The sequence below is a fragment of the Acartia tonsa genome, chromosome 3, assembly GCF_053477335.1.
Source record: "Acartia tonsa isolate MP-2025a chromosome 3, ASM5347733v1, whole genome shotgun sequence".
In the NCBI taxonomy this organism is placed as follows: Eukaryota; Metazoa; Arthropoda; class Copepoda; order Calanoida; family Acartiidae; genus Acartia; species Acartia tonsa.
In genome coordinates, this window is record NC_137262.1 from 33,327,549 (window position 1) to 33,342,826 (window position 15,278).

The 15,278-nt window shown below is 29.8% G+C and overlaps 1 protein-coding gene across 1 annotated transcript in view; it reads left to right on the top strand.

The window, feature by feature from the left end:
* Positions 1–1,549: 1,549 nt before the first annotated feature.
* The window catches only part of LOC145313933 (uncharacterized), a 48,377-nt gene continuing 34,648 nt past the window's right edge, over positions 1,550–15,278 (top strand). Inside the window, exon 1 of the mRNA XM_080153594.1 lies at positions 1,550–1,869. Within this exon, the coding sequence (XP_080009720.1) occupies positions 1,814–1,869 (56 nt within the window). The 5' untranslated portion in view covers positions 1,550–1,813. The remainder of the gene's footprint in view (positions 1,870–15,278) is intronic.

Below are 15,278 nucleotides of genomic sequence, written 5' to 3' on the forward strand. Positions count from 1 at the left end.
TTCCTAATTCTTGTTTATATTTTACTAGATAGAGTAATACAAATATTATGATAAATCCTGTGTAATTCCTCTGCCCTCCATATATTGTACAGAATTTGTACACTTACAAAAAAAAAATTATTATTGCGCCCAATATTAAAAGTATAACATAATCTTGCAAGGATTTTAGGTAACATTATCTTTTTGTGAAGGAGGTGTCTAAAGTTTTCCAAAGAACATTTTTCCCGATACACAAATCCCTCCCCACCCTCCTATCTGTATAAAAATACATCGGTCCGGCAGTTAACGAGATCTTTACATACAGAAAGACACATACACACTCAAACAAAAACCTCTCTCTTCTTTAACTTCTTTATGATAAGTTTGAATATTCCGATAAAACAAACTGCTTAAATCGTTTAAATGCCTTTCATGTGTTATCAAATGCTTTAAAAAGTCAAGAAGACATTAATTATGTCACATTGAAATAAGAAACATTAGGCTTTAAAGGTTTATGTTTATGTGTCAAAAAATTTAACAAACCAATTGACCGATTTGGCATTTTTTACCGAATATCTTCCTAAAAGTGCAAGAACGTTATTTAATATTTTTTTGGGGTAAGGTAGTTGACTAAAGGCTACAAATAACAGAACAGCTGGCATGTAATAAAGTTTGCGTCACCCGGATATAAGTTTTACTCTTTAACCCATAAACTTTGCACCAACCCTCAACATTACAAGGTTTAAGAAGCAAAATGTACTTTGAAATATAAGTATAAAATTAATTAAGGTATATAAGTGAATTTCTTGACTAAACAAAATGACCATTTTGTCCAAAGAATCAAAAGTATATACAATCTGATATATAAAACTGCATTTTATTGAGTTTTATTTTTGAATATTGAAAGGAATATATTTGGGATGGCCCAAGTGGGGTTGTGTTTTTACAGATGCGATACTATTGGAAGGATTAAGATACCATCCACAAAATAGCTGTAAATGAGATCCATATCGATCCAGATACAAAAGATGGAAAGACATCTGATCCTATAAATAAAGTAGTAAGTTTTTTTTGTTTGAAGCCTAAGATTTTAATAATTACTTAACCGATTGAGTAATGCTTTTAAGTGAAGCTTCATTTATGTCCCGAGGTGGTTTTAGGATATTTATTTTTTAGATTTAAATATTGAAAGGGTTTTATGCTATTTTTAAATCCTAGACTGTAGAACCACTTGATGCTATGGACGTAGAACACAAATAATAAATTAGAAAAAAACTGTGCTTTTCTGCATGAAAAAGTCATAACTTTTACACAATATGCGTTCTAATTAGTAGTTTTTACGTTTGTCTCTAAGTTTTACTCATTTTTTGTACATAAAGGCTTTTGCCTTTATTAGACCATATGAAAGAGAGAGAGAGAGAGAGAGAGAGAGAGAGAGAGAGAGAGAGAGAGAGAGAGAGAGAGATAGAGAGAGAAAGAGAGAAAGAGAAAGAGAAAGAGTGTATGTAAAGGAGGAAAGAGAGAGAAGTTGGCGGAGAAATAGATAGATAGCGAGCGGTACAGAGAACAGATAGAAAGATAGCGAGCGGTACAGAGAACAGATAGAAAGATAGATATAGAGTAAAGAGAAATATAACCATATAGTGAAACGGAGAGAAAGAGAGAATAATAAAGAGCCCCCCCATACAAATAACTTAGTTCTATTCAGTCAGCGTTAAATACAAAACAAGCCAAGTGGAAAAACAGAATAAACCCCATAATGTTTTAGTTATTCATACTCTAAGAGAGTTATACAAAGTTAAGGATAAAGGTTGCTAAATAAAAAGGCTACATAATGAGGAAACATATGACTTTACAAGAGGCGAAGGATGAACTTTGCAAGGAAGCTTGGTAAGATTTTTATTCTAAAAGCTTTAAAAAGTGTCTCAAAGTATCAGCCATGTGACGTCATACAAATTAGGAATGATCCATATTTTTTATGGGTTTTCTGTCACACTTCTTCTCTAATCCCTTATTTTTATGACGTTACATGGCTGATTTTTGAGACACTTTGTAAAGCTTCAAGAAATATATTTTGATATGATACTTTAATATCAAAGTTAAGGTTAAATGCTAGAAAGATGAAAAGTAGAAAAAGGAATAAGGGTAGAGCACAAAAAACTTCAATGCCCGTTACTTTTATAGCCTATAAAATAAAGGTAAGGATTAATAGTTATGTATCATATCGTTTAATTCAGAGCTTATCGCGTATGAAAAATTATAAGATAAAACCAGTTTTGTAATTGGTTTCGAAGATATATTACTAGAAAATAGTTTACTCCGTATAAAAGTAAATCCTATTATATAAAGTAGTAAGCTTTTTTTGTCAGTAGCGAAGGATCTCGCTAACCGCTGAACCGATTGGGTTCTCCTTAACAGGGTAGCTTCTCATAGGCCACAGGAAGGTTTATAACTACTTTTGGGGAGGGTACCACGACCCTCCTAAGTGAAATCGCCCCTAGAAAATATTCCCTTCCCCCAAAAAAATTTTTTTTTTACTTTTTCTATTAAAATCTAAAATAAGAAATTGGAATATCAAATTCGATTCCTATCTCCTCAAGTCCCTCTAGTGTTGATAGCGAAGGTACTCTATACATGTATATACAGATAACTACATGCCCTCATTTTCCAAAGAACTCTTTTGTCTGCTAGCAAATTGTTTTTTGCTACTTTCAAAGACCCAATTGAAAGTTGGTACAAGGTCTTTGGAATGGAGACATACAGTTATTTAACCCCTTTCCCATCTAGTGTTTAACTCTAATTGTACATTGGTAAATATTTGGTATTATCCTCTTAGAAATTTTTTTTTCAATATTGAAAATTTGAGTACCCCCTCCCACCCCCCCGGACAGCGAACTATGAACTCTGGCCGCAGCGCTCGGCTCCCTAGCCTGTCTAGCCGCAACGCTCGGCCTCCTTGCCTGCCTAGCCGCAGCGCTCGGCCCCCTTGCCTGCCTAGCCGCAGCGCTCGGCTCCCTAGCCTAAAACCTAACCTAACCTAAAATAGTTGTTCGTCGGTAGTCGGAGGGGGGGGGGGGAGTACAAAATTGAAAAAAATTGAAAAAAAAAATTCTAAGAGGATAACGCCAAATATTTCAGTCTGCAACGCTATGTGTTAAATGGGGATTTATCGGCTTCTATTGTATATACACTTGTGAAGATAACCACTAACAGATAGTTTACAGCTTACTTGGTCCGTCGGTCTGTCAGTCCTGCTACAAAAGACCTGTGTATTTATTTATTACAAAAATAATCCGTGATTAATTTTCTTTCTCTTTCCTTTCTCTAATTTTCACGCATACTTAAACATATAAAAAATAAATAATAACTCCAAAAAATATTAAAATAAGTAGCTGATTAGTAAAAAGAAAATCTTGTATTTTCTTACAAATCAACATAAACAAACATGTATTTATCTTTAATAGACCAATTTAATCTTTATCCTATCAAATTAAAATAACAACTACTATTTTCTATGCAAGTTTTTGTGCTCCTTGTCAATAGTTTTTTTTCCCCTGATTGAATAAATGATAAATAGATAAAGTAATGAATTAATACCTGTAAAATATTAGAAATACAAACATAAAAACACTTTGCTACTTTAGTACATAAATAATTTTCTAGATTTTCAATAAACTCCAGTGAAATATATTAATATATAGTATACAAAATATTACAAGAATGAAAATATTCATAAGTAGCTAAGCACAAAATATTGAAGAATATTGACAACGTAACATTCGAAGTAAATAACTATTTATCAGAGATATCTTGCATAATTCAAAAAGCAAATTTGAATATGGTTCATAATGATGGGAATTTTAACAAGTATCAGCCGTTTATCTTGAAGCCTAGCCGAGAAAATATTTTTTCCCAAAAAAATATTTTAGAAAAACAGACGGACATTTCGAATTTAGACATAAGCTTCCTTACTTATAAATTGCATCGCAAATATCACTTTCAAGTTACATTGATAAATAATTGATCATGCTATCTCTATGATAGCATTGTTCATATAGGAAAACCATATTTGCTAATACTGTTAGCATACACATTATTAGCTCGAAATCTAATTTAGTTTCACTCAATCTCTATATTGTTTTAGAGAGATAGTTAATAGGATAGATAGATAAATCAAACAATGTAAGTTGATAGATTAATGGATAGATTATCAAATTGATGGTTGAATAGATATATTAATAGAAAGATAACTATATGGACGAATAGATGGATAGATTAAAAATCAGTGATGATTGCATTTTTCCTTCTCATTCACGTCAGCATTTGCCACTTTAAGCTACCGAATTTTGCATAAAATAAATAATATGAATTATTTCTTAAAACATGAACAACAACATCTATAAAGATAAATATAACATATAAATAAACAAATATTGAAGCTAAACTTGATTGTAGGTGAAGGAAAGTTTACTGAATAATATTTACAATTCTTTGTTCCAAACATGTTTGCTTTAACAATTATAATTTAATATTCTAAAATATCGATATGCAAAGTGTTTAGTACTTTTAGAAATATCCTAGAATGCTTAAAATTCAATTATATCTTCATGTTCTAAAAACTAGAATGGCGCCATCCTAGTTGCGAATTAAGGCTGACCTTCATCCTCCGCCAACTGTATTATAAATAACCAAATCTCATGATTTGGAACCCCATCACAGGGGCTAGATTAGGTCAGGTAATATTGGATACAGGATAGTCCCGCAGGGTTAGGACATCGCAGATTTTTTGACCACGCAAGGTTACCCCCCCCCCCCCCCTTTAAATCTTACCTGTGTTGTGTTTTGTTTTATTAAGCTATCCTTATGATACAATTAGCTAGTCGCATGTTAAGAGTATCATTTGTTATCTTTAGCAAATATTTTTTATTATAAAATTTCAAAATACAGATACCTATTGACTTTTGCATAGAAGAAATAGCAATACATTGTTAGGATAGTATTTTATCTTATTTTGAAGCATGTCTTACATGTTCAAAGAAATTCCAACCGAATAGCGATGCAAAGGTGTAAATTCAATTTACCAAAAAATAGCATTGAAAATAGCGATGTTCAACGAATCAACATAAACACCTTATGTATGTAAACCCAAGAATAATAAATCTAATCTAATCTACACTGTGCTTATCAATAGAAAAAACTTAAATTAACAAAAGCATCTAATAGGGCTAAAAGATGTAATTAAATTTTAACTGTTTTGTACACCAACTTTATCTAAATGAATGTAATTAATTCTTGATAATTTGAAATATGCTTTTAGCAAGCATGTCAAGTATTAAATACCAACAAATAGCTTTCTTGTTTAAAGCGTGACTTCTCTACAGTTTTTATTTACAGTCTGTGGGTAAATAACGAATAGCAGAGATCTTAAAATAAATAAGTTATACATTATAACTCCGGCTGTAGGGAATGGACACATTTTTTAAAAAGTAACAGGATATGTGTTTATCTGTATACCGACGGATCTCGCTAACCGTCCTGGGCATTTTTATAACTATTTAGGAGCAGTGTACCACCACCCTCTCAAGAGAAATTACCAAAAAAAAACTAGCGACGCCGAGCGGCATTTTAGATATTTTTTTTGGGTAAACAGCTTATTCCAATTATTCCATGGTTAACAAGAAAGCTGAGCCTGAGCCTAATAATTAAAGGTGATTCCGATAATAATAAGGAAAAAATATATTAGATGCCAATATTAGTAGTGTTTTCACTCTATAATTGTCAGTTTTCTTTTTATTTAATTTAATTTAGTATTGATTTTATCGATTTTTTCATTCTTTTTTTCTAAAGATTTGATTTATATTTAAGTATTTAAAGTTTTGCAGAAGAGCTGTACTTTAAAACCAAAATAAAACAAAAGTTTGGGATTTAGAATTCTGAACAATCCGTCCGAGTTTAAATCTTTTGAATCCTTTTTTATTTGACTGTAATTTCCCAGGGAGGGAAGGCCTGGGCATTAAGCTGTATATTACTCTAGACCCCAAGTTTTATTATACCGTTTTCTTGTTCTTTGGCTTACTTTGAGATCTCATACTAATTTTTGAATTATTAGTTTTTTATTCAACGTTTTAACCACTTATTGTAATATACAGAAGGAGTAATTTTGTGAATCATCATTGGGGTTGCACATCAATTTCTTATCCCTTTTGATCCCTGGTAACATCCTTTCATCTATTTACACTATACAGTTTTGTCTCTCTTCTTTTGTTTAGCCCCAAACCATAGTTTTATTTAAACTAGCGTATCTTTTCAATAATCAGAACTTATCAGTACGTCCATACGTCGTTGTAATTTTTACAATAATAATTTAAAATTTTACTTTTATTTTAAATATTCTTTTTTAAAATAAACAAAAAAAATTTGAGTCATTTTTATCATCTGCCAAACACTTCTGGATTTGTATAATGTGTTTTGGCTGCACTGCATCTACTTTGCTTTATTTATAGATAAATTTAGTTTGAATTCCAATTTATTACATATCTTTTTTCATTATAAATATGCACCCCTTTTATTTATTTTCTTTCTCATATTCTTTCATGTTTTACTGTACAAATATTACGTTTCATCTTTATTTACAATTCTCCTTGTTGTTTGAAATTTTCTTATAAAAGATGTATGTGTTTTCTATCAGTTTTAAAACATTTATCAAAGGATAAGTGGATACAATCCCACCAATATATTGTTTTATAATAAGAAAATTATTAGATAATGTCTTTTGAATGACATTAAGAATAAGTGAAGCTTTTCTTCATTGTTAATGAGTCCGTCCTCACAATCAAAGGTGAAAGTTTTTTGATTGTAAGAATGTTATATTTGTCCATTCGATTTCGAACCTTGCATAACCAAAAAAATTGGTAAATTCTTATAAAGTTTCAATGAAAAACCACAGGAGTGACAAACGTCGAAGTGGACAAACGCAGGAGTGTTAAAAATGTTAAGTATTTCTTTACAGGTCAGATTAGATTAAGGTATAAATATACATCTAAGCTCCCCGCCGGTCTTAGGTCTTAGGCAAACTTCTAAGATGTCTTAAAATTGGTTAGGTTAAAATTAAATGTTTACTCCGACGTTTGTCACTCCTGCGTTTGTCCTAGGGCCCTAAATAAAAAGTATATCAACAATATCATCAGCTATACTTCCGAATACTTTTCTGTTTAATAAAAGACAGTAACTGAAATACCATAATTGATGTTTTAAATGATGTTTTCATCCTTGTTTTATTTGATTATTTACCACATTGCATGACAACTTTCCGAGCTTTCTAGTTTAGTATTGAGCTGGGATGCATTTCTTTTTAAGTCCACAGATTGAGTTGAGCTTCTTTTCAATGGAAAACAAGCTTGTTCAAATTCAAGTTCTTCTATCAATCTATCTATCTATTTAGCCATTCAGAATTTCATCAAAACAAATAATAAAGTGACTCTGTAACTTATTTGTAAAACCTAAATAGTTACAGAAATAACTGACAGCTTTCTTCAAGAAGTAAAATAAAAAATATAAGATTAATTCCAGTTATTTTCATTTTATTATTCGTGTAAATTTTTCTATAATTAAATACGATACAGGATTTTTTAGAACGGCTAATAACTGGTTTTATTTCAGTGAATATTAAACAGTATCGAAAGCCTTAATGGAATATATAAAATATTTTAAATGGAAACTGTAACGGTAACTTTTATGCCATTGTACATTTATATAAAAAAAAAGTATAGAATCATAATAGAAATATAACACCGAAACAATTTACAAGTGGAAAACTTTGGGGGTATATTAGTTCTTGTGTAGTAATTCTGGCGTTCTGGGGGGGGGGAAGGGTAGGGTACTTCCACTACCCCCCCCCCCCCGAACAGAACAACTATTTTAGGTTAGGTTAGGTTTTAGGCTCGGGAGCCGGTCGCTGCGGCTTGGCAGGAAAGGGTGCCGAGCGCCGCGGCAAGAGTTCATATTTCTGTCGGGGGGGAGTTACTCAAATTTTCAAAATTGAAAAAAATATTTCTAAGAGGATATTACCGTAATTCTTTGTTAGAATTTTTTTTATGTTAAGTATCAATTTAAAAATTATCACGAATTTTCATCAGAAAAACATCCTATTAGTAATAAAAAAATTAATAACAGTTTAATTGGCTAAATCTAAATTTAATTAAGTTTCTAGACGTGGTCATTAAGATCTTCTACAAAGTAGAACTTAATAGAATTAACCATTACTATGTGCACTTTTTTACCAATATTAACATAGCACAATTTAATTTCATTTCCAGGTAAACTTATAGACTAGACATAGAAATCCTATAATATAAAGTAGTAAGATTTTTTTTGTCTGAAGCTTAAGATCTCAGAAGTTGATGATCAGGGAAGCTTAATATATGTATAAGGGTGGTTATTTTGGTGATTATTTTGCTGACATCTTTTGCCATTCCTTAAAAACAAAGCGGCGTAGAGTAGCCGCAGGTAAAATTTAAAGTTGCCAGCTTTTGAAAAAATAATTCTATAACCACAAAAAGTTTAAAGAATCTACATATATATAGAAAATATATTGTAAAGAAAAAGAAAATGTTTGGTGCTCAATTAATTACTGTTCGAGTCTGGTCATTAATGGTTAGCTCAACACGTAGCAAATTTAGTATGAAAGTAGTAGTATAATTAACAGATTTATTTTTAAATGTAAAACAATAAAATGATAGAAATAGTATAGTTGGATTTTTTAATGTATGTAGAACATAAGTGGATATAATTATAGAGGAAAAATTGTCGTCCGTTTAGGTTGCTAACATGGACATTATATATTGGTCAGTTCGTTCATCTAACAGTAGGGGATTTATGTAGTAAAGAGTTTAATCAGAGTATATGATACTCTGGTGTATGATCCAAATAATCAATCCATAGTTTTTTTTCTAATTACTCAAATTTTTGGCTGTAATGATTAAGCATCTCGGAGATCTCGGAGTTGATTGTTGATTTGCTTTTTACAATAATGTTTGTCTTTTCCATTATGTATCTATATAATAATGATGTCTATCTACATATTTATGTCTATCTATCTTAATGAATCTCTGTATGACTGTCTAGTCTTTAGAATGCTATTTGGCTGATTGAAGACAAACTTTCCCTTTTTTACAGATAATTTCTTACTTTTTTAGGTCATGGGCTTTAGCAATCTATAATAGAAAGTAGAACGATGTCTGTCTGTATGTCTGTCTGTCTGTTTGTTTGTCTGTTTGTTTGTAGCGAATGATCTCGCTAACTGCTGAACCGATCGGGTTCCCCTTTGCAGGGTAGCTTCTCATAGGTCCCGGGAAGGTTCATAACTATTTTCTTGGGGGATGGGACACCCCCAACCCCCCAAAAAATGAAAATCCCCCCCAACAAATTTTTCTTTTTTTTTAAACTAAAATTAAAATAGTGGGGTTATCCCCCCAAACAAAAAAATGTTTCCCCCCTCCCCAAATTTTTGTATATTTATTTTAAATCTAAAATACGAAAAATTGGTTTGATTAAACCTCTTGGGGCAAAGCCCCTAGAGGCTAATGGCGAAGCCGCTATATGATTATATTTTAAAGCCACTAAAGTCTGAAATAAACTTAAAAATAGGGCACTTAGTTTTTTTTACATACAATGAACCATTTGGCAGAAAAGCTTGACTTCAATAGATCTCATTTATTTCAGCTATTAAAATTTGTCGATTTAAAAACGAGTTAGTTAGACTATAACAATTTAAAAGGAGTTTATATATAACAAAAAAAATGGAAGAGGAGGTAAAATTTTTAAAAGATAAGAGTTTTTTTTGAGAAAAAAAACATTTTATAAATAAATGCTTCAAGCTTATATTACTGATTTTTTTTAATTTAGTAATATCATTTAACAAATACATCAACTGTTTTAATAAATAATTCTTTTGAGATTACCAAATTCTATAAAAATGTAGATACAATATTTTAGCTTATTGCACAATTATGCAGAGTAATATTTTATTTCGAATGCTGTGCTAACACGGCTGGTTTTTTATTAAATGAATAAGTTAGGGTACAATGTTTGGCACTTTCGATATAAGTAAATGATAATGAAAAACCCATAGAATACGATAATACCTTCAGAAAAATCGATAAAAAAGTAGAAACCTGAATAATTTTTCTTGTGGAAATACTTTTCTTTAATTTTGATAAACATATGTCTGCTAGCATGAAGATGTTTGTACTGCCAATACACGTTGGGTTTTATTTAAAGAATTTCTTTAAAATGTTGTTTTTTTACCTTGTATACCAATAACGCAAATTGCTATCAGAAAACCCCCGTACCCCCCAATCGACCAAGACTTGCCTACGGCCCGATCTTTTAGGATTGCTTTGTAATTCACATTTTTGAAAGTCTTTCAACAGTATACACAGCAAATGCTCTCTTTTTTAACTAACTTTCCGAATAATATACCTAAAGCATTTGAATTAACAAAGGATATGCTAATATTTTTACCATTCAAGTTTATTTAATATTCTAACAAATAGTGCAAACCTCCAAGTTATGGCTACTTTTCATGAACATATGATCTAAAGAATAAGCTCTGACGCAATGTCATATAAGGATATTATAATATTCATTAAAAAAATTGTTATTTTTGCATATATGTTACATTTTACAGTATTTTGTGGCTCAAAAGAAAGACAATTAAAATTTATTTCATATTATATAGTTTAAATTGCATAAGATAACCTAGAAATAGTAAAAAAGTCCCTTTCTTTTTTTGTCGTAAAACAGAAATTAACAAAGATTTTTATTAAAAAACACCTTAGTGTAAAAATTAAAAATTTTAAATATGGTCACAAAAAGATTCAATTAGTTTATTAAATGTTTCATTTTCAGCAAATTACGATTAATCTCTATTACAAAGAATAAAGTGTAAAAAGATATTCTCGTTATAATTTTAAGCAACTTAAAATGCATTTTAATACCTTTTAATGATTTATTTTTTAAAACATCATTTTATAAAATGTTATTGATTTTTAAAGTTATATATTAGAATGATTTTAAATTTTGTTAACAGTTTGTTTTAAATGTAGAAAATTGGCAATTCTAAACATTCAAAAAATGATTTTATTAAATTTTCATCACTTAAATTGCATGTTTGATGAAATTTTCAACTGATAATTCAAGAAAAATCGTTTAAGTTTTATTATATTTTACTTTGAAATGTTAAAAAATATAATTATTGTCAAAAATGTGGAAGTTATACTTTCCTCAAAAAAAGACCTAAAACATGCAAATTAACACGTGTAATGAGATTTCTTTTCTTTCAGGTTTAATTTTAAGTAATTATTGATATTTTTTGTAAAAAGGATTTTATATAAAAAGTTTTAAAACTCGAGTTATGTAGTGGTTCTAAAAAAGGTTGCAAATTTATGCAATTTTCTTGCAAAAAAAATTTTCTAGGATTTTAAAAATAGCATAGGGTGTTATTAGACGTACTTACAGATACAATTGCTAAGTCATTTTGGCCAAACACTAAAATAAAGTTTTGACATCTGAGGGACCATACGTGCTAAGTCTAGAATCTGTAAAATGTACTTAATAAAAGGAACAAATTGAAAAATAAAGAAAATCAAATGCATTAATTGTTATACAGAAGCTTAGCCGACAAAGAAATCTTCTAGCTAATGTTTCAGAGTTTTTATACAACAACTAAATATTTTTGTTAGGTTGCAATAACATAATGTAATTCGCATAATGAGGCAACAACAGGATTAAAATATTTGCCATAGGATTAAAACTTGATTTTTGGTTCAGTACAGACACATTATTATCACCAGTACTGATTTTGTGTACCCCCTTACTAGAATACTTGATCGCAGGGATCTAAAGGGATAAGACAAAGACTGAAAAATTATGTACATATACAATGATTATACACCAAATTACCCCTTCAGTAGATCAGTAGTTTAAACGTTTCGACACTGAACTCAATGACCAAACCAATCGAGATTCATTTAGGTTCCCAAATTTGTGAAGCCAACTGTATAAATCAAACACAAGTAAATGTTTCGAAAATCTGTTTAACTATTAAAACACCACGTCCTGATGGTGCCGGCAGATTTGGTTGCAATTTAACTTCAACTTCCAAGCCAACTTTTAACTTTAAATTTCTTAGACCGCAAACATTATAAATCTTTGCATTTAAGAAGCTAATTTAAGACTATTTATAAACAATGATTATATTTTTCAGTATGGCTTCGAAACCGATTAATATCCGCTGGATTAGAATCGGTTCTCAGTCATTCTAAAATTATGTACAGCTTCGTGTTACAAACAATTTTTCCTCGAGGCTAACAAAACTGGTTTTATTTTTTTTTATATTCTAAAAACCCTTGGAAAGCTGTCCATAATACGATACGATAAATATCTATTCAAAGGTTAAATGTTTCAAGAAGATGAATTTTTCCTTTTTACTTTCTTTCAACCATTCTTTCGTTACATACAAATATTTTTTTTACGTTTCCTTTGTTGACAAAGCATCTTCGAATGTTTATATACAATTTAGAAAGTATCTTTTAAACTAAAAATCTATTCAAAAACTTAAAAGCTGTCAAAATACTTTGATAGGAATATTTTTCAGAACTTTATCATTAATTGTGAAAGGCCTATTTCAATATCAGAGTTTTCTAGATTCTGAGATATCAAATAAAAAAAAAACTTTGATTTCATTCTTTCATAATACTTTCAGTTGCCTTTATAATCTTTATTTGAGAAAAAAATATCCAATAAATTTTTACCTTATACTTCAAAAAATTATTATTGTATTTGTAAAATTAGAGCCTTTTTACCAATAGTGTGCAGACCAATAATAACTTTTTCACAGGCATAATAGTTTTTGAATCGTAATAGGAAAGTTTTTCATCAGATGCCATATCCCCTAAAAGTTTTACGTGAAAGATGAAAACCAAAACTTTCCTCTCCATCCCACAAATGATAGAAAAGATTTCTGCCAAAGAATAGATACTAGAGTTTAGAAAGATTATCTAACACTTTTTTTTATTCGAATAATCTTTAGATTATTTTTAAATTATTTTTTATTGTTATGTAAATTTCTAATATTATATTTCATGTAATTTCTACCTTCATATACACACTAAAAAACCCTTTCTTTTGATTTTCGTTTTTTATTGTTTTAAAAGAATTCATCCTTGATTGGTCTATAACTAAAAGCTCTAATATGTCTTATAGAAGAGTGCATTAAACAACACTAAACTTATATTTTGTTCACATTTATTATAAACTTTTAATTGTTTACCATAACTACAATATATCTCGTTTGTATTGGATTCCAATTTAAACTTTTGGATTATTAATAGATAATACTCTATGCCTGGAAACCCTCTAGAGGACAGGACACATCACAAGATAATTTGATATAGCACCTCACTAAGTATTACTTAATTAAGTGCATGATTTAGACTTGTTTTGGGTCAAATACTTAAGACGTGCACACATTTTAAGACTTAATTATAAGCCTAAACACAAAACATACATAAATATAGAAAAGATTTGCTTTTTAAACGCTATTGAATAATTTTGTTGGAACTTAGTTGAGTCACTTTGTTGTTTATTTTGAATTGTTGTTTAGAATTTTGGTGTTGATTAAAGGATTTTACAATATTTTGCATTTTTCTTCTTTCACAAAAGGTGGAATGTTGAAATATTTTTGTTCTATAACCAATATAGTATTTTTTAACTATCAAATAACTATTTTTGTCTTGGAAAAGTTATAATATCTTTATAAATTTATAGTTTGTATTATAGGATAAGAGAAAGAAAAATTATTATAAAAACAGAAAACCAGATATACTCATCTAATTTAATTTATATATCTTGAAAAGTACCCCATCCCCCATAAAAAATGTCGGTTCATTCACTCATATTAATTTTTGAACTAACGAAATCTCCACTCCTCTTTCTATAAAATAGTAATTAATTCTGCGTTGAGCTGTAGCCCTGTGGAGTAATATCCCTGCTGGACTTTTCTTACTACAATTAACCTAACCTAGCATAAAATGAGAATAAAGAATAGTTTTTTCTCTTCACGAGGAAAATGACAGAAATGAGTGAACCCTATTACCATCTGCCCAATTGTGTAAAAGGATATTTAAAACTAAAATGCAAAGGTTACATAACTATAGAATGAGTAATATTACACAATTAATAGTATTAGCTAAACAAATAACAGATTTTTTGTGTGATTGCATTTTTTGTAGCTTTTAAAGTACTGACATTTCTTAGATTTCTTTCTTTTCAAAAATTGTTTCTTGTAACAAATCCAATTATGTTCATGGTAGCAAAAAAAGAAACGACTAGCATCTTTTAGGAAAAAAATACTAGAATTCAGTTATACTTTTATAGTTATCTATCATATCGTATTATGGACACCATTCCGCGGATAACGAAATGAAAGTTATAATATTAAATACAGTTTTGTTGGCTAGATATATTGTGATTTCATTTTAATATTCGTAGAAAACTTGCAATAGTTCGATACGATACACGATTTTTAAGTATGGTTTAAAATCGGTTTTAATCCAATATCAATTGGTTGGAACCCATACTTAAAAAGTATTTTTGATGTTTCTAACTTGATTGATACATGTGATCAATATAATCACGGAAAAATTCATAATTGATTTAGTTGATTAAGCCTTTTGACCTAATCTGACATAGTGACAGATGCACGTACGTACAGGTCTTAATTATACACTTTCTGCGCTACAAAAAGATGAGATGCATTTTTCCTCCACTTTGCATACTCGTTACATGAACAAATATTCAAATTATTCAGAAAGAGCTACCATTAATCATAAGAAGCTTTTTAATAAAACTTTAATCTTTTCTGTGACACAAAAAGTAGGTTATTTTTTAAAAATCGCGCAATTATTTTATTACATACTAGTGGGTACTTTTTTTGGGTGTTATGTGAGTCCAACCCCCCAAGAAAACAGCTTAAAACCACCGCAGGGCGAGTAGCTATCCTGTAGAGCAGAGCACAATTGGTACAATGGTTACAGCTATCTTAAGCTGCAGACGGACAGTCAGACAAACGAACATACAGGCAGACATCATTCTACTTTGTATTATAGATACAATGTCATATTTAATATTTGTAAACAACAAAAACAACAACAATGGAAATTTCAAAATAAGCCTAATGGACAACCAAGCGAACAAAGCAAGTCAAAGAGTAAATATTAGTTGAGCATGGGACATTTTAG